This window comes from Ipomoea nil, unplaced genomic scaffold (genome assembly GCF_001879475.1).
Source record: "Ipomoea nil cultivar Tokyo-kokei standard unplaced genomic scaffold, Asagao_1.1 scaffold2516, whole genome shotgun sequence".
Classification (NCBI taxonomy): domain Eukaryota; kingdom Viridiplantae; phylum Streptophyta; class Magnoliopsida; order Solanales; family Convolvulaceae; genus Ipomoea; species Ipomoea nil.
Window position 1 is genome coordinate 664171 of NW_017618944.1, and position 7521 is coordinate 671691.

General features: G+C 33.5%; 1 protein-coding gene across 1 annotated transcript; it reads left to right on the forward strand.

Annotated features, from left to right (window-relative positions):
- Positions 1–5603: 5603 nt before the first annotated feature.
- LOC109153680 (UDP-glycosyltransferase 83A1-like) lies at positions 5604–7222 on the forward strand. The gene is made up of 2 exons (XM_019301553.1): positions 5604–6116; positions 6207–7222. The coding sequence occupies exons 1-2, from the start codon at positions 5642–5644 to the stop codon at positions 7094–7096; spliced, it is 1365 nt and encodes a 454-aa protein (XP_019157098.1). The 5' UTR covers positions 5604–5641; the 3' UTR covers positions 7097–7222.
- Positions 7223–7521: the final 299 nt, after the last annotated feature.

A 7521-nucleotide genomic window follows, 5' to 3' on the forward strand; every position in this document is an offset into this window, starting at 1 on the left:
TCAGGAAGAGAAGCGTATGATTGAGTTGAATTTTTATGAGTGAATTTCATCTTCGGTAATCTTTGACCTATACACCACTTGTACTCTCTCATAATTCTAGTGGAATTGAGTTCACATTAATGACTCCATAAAAAGGCAATTTATATCCTACACCACGGCGCGTGTTGCACTGTGCGTCCAGATGCAAAACGACGTCGTTTTAATTTTTTTTTTTTTTTTGAAATTTCCCGCCCCAATGAATGACAGTAATTTTTTCTTTAAAAAAAACCCGCTGTTCAAAAATGTACATAATGTTATACTAGAATACATATAATTGTATACATGAATGTACATAATTATATAACAAAATATACATACTCTTTTTAAAAGATAATACACATAATCTAACATAATACATAATAAACATAAACTTTTAACATAATATACATCAACTCTTAACATAATACACACAAATTTCTGATTCGGATGTACATAATTGTATAAAAAGGATGTACATAATTGTATAAAAATGTACATAACTGTATGAACAAATACACATAATTCTGTGAACAAATACACATAATCCCAACAACTTCCTACCGCGCCTCCCAAAACTACCTCAAAACTACGTCGTTTTGGGAGGCGCGCGGCGCACAGTGCTATGTGCGCGGTGGTGTAGGGTATAACGACTGCCATAAAAATAGGAAAAGTTTTATTTAAATTACTTTATCAAAGTTTACATGTAATTTACTTTATTAAATTATTTCATATGTAGTGCTTAATAATCTATTGAACTAGCATGTTGATATTTAGATAATTTCTCATATCGTTTATATATGTATGAACTAGCATGTTCTATTTTTTAATTTTTTTTTTTGTGGGTAATTTTGCTCACATAATAAGATTTGAGGTATTTTTTTTATTTATTGATTTTAATTTTTTACCACTTCAAAATTATGTTGATGAGTTTTTTTTCCTATGGTGAAGATGATGGCTGAAATTTTGTTTTCTTTCCTATTTGAATTGTAATTTTTTTTTTTTAACTTTATGATAAATTATTATTTTTTTGAAAAAAAAAATCAAAGCTTTAATTAACTAATATAATAGAAGTAGTGAGAGGATACAATCTGGTGGGGAAGAGTCCCAAAATCCTTTGATAAACATGTTGGGTCAATCTCCATTAATCGGTCAAAGTATTTATGAGGTCCCTGTACTACAGTGTTTTGTTCAATTTAGTCATTTTATTTTAATTTTGTTCAATTTAGTTCATATACTTTTAAAAGTAAAACAATTAAAGACAATAGCTGATGTGGCGCTAATTGCTGACATTATATCTGTCACGTCATCATACTTACATGTCAACGTAACTCATATATTATTTTATAATATTTAAAATTAATTATTTTTACCACCAATATATTACATTAATATGTCCAAAATAAATACATAAATATAAACTATTGTCCTTAATTGTTTCACTTTAGAAATATATGGACTAAATTGAACAAAATTAAAGTAAAAGAATAAAATTGAACAAAACACTATAGTATAAGGACCTCATAGGTATTTGACCCTATTAATCCTTTGGTTCGAAATTTTGCCGGGGAGAGAAAGTTTTTTTAATCTTGGAGGGATTTCTAGGTTCCATAAAATGTTCCAAGCCTTGAAAGAACCAGAAGACAACCCAGCTTTATAGAGTTTTTGGACAAAGTTATCAGGTGCAGTGAGTATGCGCTATCCTTGTTTTTGCAAGAAGAGCTTTATTGAAATTATGTAGATCTTTGAATCCCTAACCGCCAACTTTTTTTTGGTAGACATTAGTTTCAACGAACACCCGTTCTGCTGTGCCTCCATTCCTCCATTAGAACTTGTTCATCAAAGTTTCTTATTCTTGGCAAGAAGACATCTGAAGAATAAAGACACTCATGTTATAGGTGGGGAGGGCTTGAGCTACCGTTTTGAGTAGAACTTCTTTGTCAGTCTTTGATAAGTTACTATTATTATTTATTAGGGATAAGGGTCAATAGACTCTCCAACTATATATTAGAGTGCAATTAGCCCCTTGAACTTAAAAAAAAAATATTTAAATCCTTGAATTTGTTAAAATAGTGCAATTAACATATTTGACCTATAATAACATGTTACCTTCAAGTCACCTAGGATTTCAGGTAAATGCCACGTCAATTATATTACTATTTTTAACAATGACATGCCAGCCTGCCACCATGCAACCGTTATGTTGTGGAACCATGTCCACCTTGAAAGGTGGGCACAGTTCTATCTTCATAATTACTGAACTATATGTTCATAAGAGAAAATTTTAATTTTGGTCATATGACTATAGGGGCTTTGTTAATTTCAGCACATGACTTTCAAAAGTGTCAATTTAGTACATTGACTATGCAATTTTTATCAATTTTGGTCACTCCGGTCAAATTGCCGGCCAAATCTCGCCGAAAAATTTTAACAGTTAAAATATAGAGGGTATTTTAGTCATTTCACATCTCTTCCTTCTTCTCCGCCGAATCATTTTTTCAGGCGAATCCGTCGCAGAAGCACACCTTCTAAAGCATACTTAAACTCATTCGTTCAAGCCGTCGCCGGCGATTTATTGGGGTTCAGATGGCCAAAATTCTAGTTGAAAACATCTGGCCGTTTGTGTAAGGGAAGCTTGAGATATTGGCGGACCTAGAAATCTCCGAACTGCACTTCTCTTTGTGCTCGTCCAGCGCACCTCCTGCCAAAATTCCGGTTGAAAGCTTTTCCGGCAAAAAAAGGCTTGCTCGAAGAAGAAAGTGAAATGCTAAAACTGATGTTGGTGCCTATTTATTCTAAACCTTCTCGATATCAACATTATGCTAAAATTAATGCTGAATAAATACTTCTCTTTTGGATAATGTTGAATAAATACTTATCTTTTTGGATAATGTTGAAAGCATCGCAGCGCACCTCATCCTCGGATTCGTTAGAAAAGATGAATTCGCCGGAGAAGAAGGAATAAAGAGATGTAAAATGACTAAAATACCCTCATTATTTTAACTGTTAAAATTTTTCGTCGAAATTTGGCCAGCAATTTGAACGGAGTGATCAAAATTGATAAAAATTGCATAGTCAAGGTACTAAATTGACACTTTTAAAAGTCAGGTGTTGAAATTAACAAAGCCCTTGTAGTCATATGACCAAAATTGAAATTTTCTCATGTTCATAATTATAAAGTTATATATTAATAATTTTTGAACTTCATATTCATAATTATTGAACTCTATATTCACAATTACAGAACTCTATGTTCATAATTACTGAACTATATGTTCATAAATCATAATTATAAAGCTATATATTCATAATTTTTGAACTTCATATTCACAATTATTGAATCTCTATATTTATAATTACAGAACTATATGTTCATAACTCTATTTTCATAATTATAAAGCTATATATTTATAATCTTTGAACTATATATTCATAAGAATTAATTTCACTTTTGGTCCCACGACTTTTGAATTCTTATCATTTTTGGTGCACAATTTTAAATTTTTTTAATTTTGGTGCCTAACTTTGTTATTTTTATCAGTTTTGATCCTTCCAGCCAAATTGACGGTAAAATATTTCCGAATTTTATATTTTAGGGGCAAAATCGTCATCCCATGGAAAGATCTTCAATATTTAAACAAAAGAAAAATCATATTAAGAGGAAAAAAAAAATATTAAGAGGAAAAAAAAGAGTTTGCCAATGGTTAAAACTATAAATCTCATAGATCTGTCTGATTTCTGCCCGTCTTTCCCATTATTCTCATCATCAAACACCTATAGATATAATTTTACAGTGATTTTGTTTAGATATTGAAGATGTTTCCTTGAGATGACGATTTTACCCCTAACAATATAAAATACAGCAACATTTCGCTGTCAATTTGGCCAAAAGGACCAAAACTGATAAAAATAACAAAGTTAGGCACCAAAATTAAAAATTTTTAAAGTTGTGCACTAAAAGTGATAGAACATCAAAAGTCGTGGGACCAAAAGTGAAATTAATTCATATTCATAATTATGAACAGTTTTGGAACCATGTCCACCTTGCAAGGTGAACATAGTTCTACAGCATAATTTGCGGCCGTCATGGACTAGAATCCGTTGAGAAGCTAATGGGCTTCTCTGTTCAAATCTGGACGGAGAAACTCATTGGCTTCTCAAACGGAGAAGCCAGCAAGCTTCTTGGTCCAGATTAGGACGGAGAATCTCGCTGGCTTTTCTTCTCCGTACATGGAGAAGCTTGTTGGCTTCTCCATGAACGGAGAAGAGAAGTCGAACGAACGAAACCGGCCTGCGGCTTAAATGCGGCCGACAATTATTTTTTTAAGTTTTTTTTTTAAAAAAAAAAAATTAAATGAAATGCCATGTAGATGCCAAGCAAGCAAAATTAACTGGTTACTTTTTGGTAACTTGTTAAAAATGGTAATTGCACACTTTTAACAAGTTTAAGAGTTGAATTGAAGGGCTTTTTTTTTTTTTTTTTTTTTTAGTTTGAGTGACTAATTACATTTTGGCATATAGTTGGAGGGTCTATTTGACCATTATTATTATTATTATTATTATTATTATTATTATTATTATTATTATTATTATTATTATTATTATTATTATTATTATTATTGTAGTGATTTGAAATGCATTTCATAATTATTTTTTTAATACGTAAACCAATTCATTATTAAGAAAATTTTGATATGAGATACCATATATACTTTATTATTATAATAAGAAAGGAAAATGTACAAATAAGTCATTGAATTATTTGGGGATAGCAGTTAAGCGCATCGAACTCGAATAAACTCCAAATTCATCCATGAACTTAGAAAAAAAAAAAAAAGCAATTAACATTTTTAGTAGGTTAACAACATATTTGCGCTAATTGTGATGCCATGTGCATTTTTAGCAGGTTAACAACACATGGCATCCCAATCAGGGCAAACCTGTTGGCAACCTGCTAAAAATGCTAATTGTTTTTTTTTTTTTTTTTCAGATTCATGGATGAATTTGGAACTTATTCGAGTTCGGTGGCTTAATTGTTATCCCAAATAGTTCAATGGCCTATTTATACATTTTCCCTGGTAAGAAATTGTAAAAATATCAAATCTAATATAATATTTTGATAATTTTTTTTAATTTATTTTGCACAATATAAATTTTATAAATAATATAATTATTGAATATATGTTAGTATCTATACATTGCATGAGTGAAATACTAGTATAATATAATATAACAATAAAATTCAGTTTTAAATTGGAGAAAATATTGCGAATATAAACAAAGTCTGGTTGTTAGGAATTGTAATTTGTAGCAGTCATCACGTAAATACTCATCAGCCATCACGTGTAAAACGTAATGCAACGATATAACGTGTAACTTTATTACTTCAAAGAAACCGCCGGAGATTAAATTGTCGCCACCTACCAAAAGGCCAAAACATGGCCCAATATAGTACAAAAATTGACATGCAAATCCACACAATCCAAACGATATGACAATACATTTCTGAGTGAAAGGTGTCCACAAATTTGCTGAATTTGGTTGAATTCGCGATTGCCAGAGGCCTATAAAATGGTGTTCCATCAGAAATTGTAGCAACAATTGAAGAAGCAAATTACAGCAATTAATGATGAGAAAGCCACATATCCTAGCCATACCATATCCAGCACAAGGCCATGTTATCCCCACAATGGAGCTTTGCCTGTGCTTAGTGAAGCATGGCTGCAAAGTCACCTTCGTCAACACTGAGTTCAACCACAACCGAATCATGGAGTCCATGTCGGAGGCAGAAAATGTTATAAACCAGGTAACAGTCCCCGACGGGTTACAAGAGGAGGAGGATAGGAATGACCCGAAGAAGCTAACAGAAGCATTCTTTGAGGTTGTTCCAGGGAAGCTGGAGGCTCTCATTCGTAAGATAAACGAGTCGGATGAGAATAGAGTTTCGTGTGTTATTGCCGATGAAAATTTGGGTTGGGCACTTGACTTGGCCAAGAAATTGGGACTCCAGCGAGTTGCTTTCTGGACTGCTTCAGCTGCTTCACTAGCCATGATGCTTAATGTTCCAAAGCTAGTTGATGATGGGATTGTTGGCAACAATGGTAACACACAAATATTAACTTTCTTTTCTTAGTGAACTAATCATTTCGTTCTAACACAAATTAAATATACATTTTATTTGTTGTGACCAGGGGAAATACTGAGAAAGCAGAGCATCAAATTGTTGCCTCGAATGCCGACTATGAACTCCACAGATTTACTCTGGAACTGTTTCAGCGATCCAGGGTTACAGAGGCTTGTTTTCGATATGGCGTTCAAAAACAATGAATCAGTGAAAGCAGCAGAGTGGATAATCTGCAACTCATCTCAGGTGATGGAATATGAGGTATTTGCATCCTACCCGAAGCTCATACCTATTGGACCATTACTAGCAAGCAACGGTCTTGGGAAAACATCTGGCAACTTCTGGCGGGAGGACACCGATTGCCTGAAATGGCTTGACCAGCAGCCACTCAACTCAGTCATCTACGTTGCATTCGGAAGCCACACCATTTTCGACATAGCAGAGTTTCAAGAACTTGCCCTTGGGCTTGAACTCACAAACAGACCATTTTTATGGGTGGTTAGGCAAGGGTTTATTGAGGAATCGGAAATTGCTTACCCTGAAGGGTTCATAAACAGAACCCGCAATCGTGGGCGGCTAGTTGAATGGGCACCTCAGCAGAAAGTGTTGGCGCATCCCTCTCTCGGCTGTTTCCTCAGCCATTGCGGCTGGAATTCTACCATTGAAGGTGTCAGCAATGGCTTGCCTTTCTTGTGCTGGCCATACTTTGCTGATCAGTTATTCAACAAAAGTTACATCTGTGATGTTTGGAAGATTGGTTTGGGGTTCGATAGAAACAATAATGGAATCATCGGACGACGGGAAATAAAGAACAAGGTGGAACAATTGTTTGGGGATGAAAACTTCAAAGCTAGATCCGTAGATCTTCAAGCAGAGGTGTTGTCTAGTGTTAAAAGAGGAGGTTCTTCGTATAGGAATTTCAGTAGTTTCGTTAACTGGATTAAGGCAAGAAATTAAGCAAATCTCTACTGTCGGTCAAAAGTGCTTGATTCAGAGATAATAAACAGTCAAGCCACATTATGTATTGTACTTCTGTTCCTTAAATGAAACCTAAAAATGTTTCATAAATTACTTGTTCCCTTTACCTGTATCCAATAGAGACTGATGATGGACTGAAACTACTCCATCTCCATATTTTATGTTAAGAATACCACAATACATAATTTTGGTGATTTGAACTACATTCTTTCAAGTGTAAGTAAACTATGCATTGCGATCTTATCCCATCCTTTCTGATGTTATAAATAGGCAACATCCTTCATCAGATTATCCCATCCCATCCTTTCTCATCTCATACGAAATATACAGAGAGTATAACAAAATTCTGTAGAGAAAAATAAAAAGTTATATTTGTAATTCCTATTGTTTTATCCTTTTGCCAA

Coding starts and splice junctions, on each gene's coding strand:
- LOC109153680 (XM_019301553.1), top strand. CDS start 5,642: ATGATGAGAAAGCCACATATCCTAGCCATACCATATCCAGCACAAGGC. Junction 6,117..6,206: donor TGGGATTGTTGGCAACAATG/GTAACACACAAA, acceptor TGTTGTGACCAG/GGGAAATACTGAGAAAGCAG.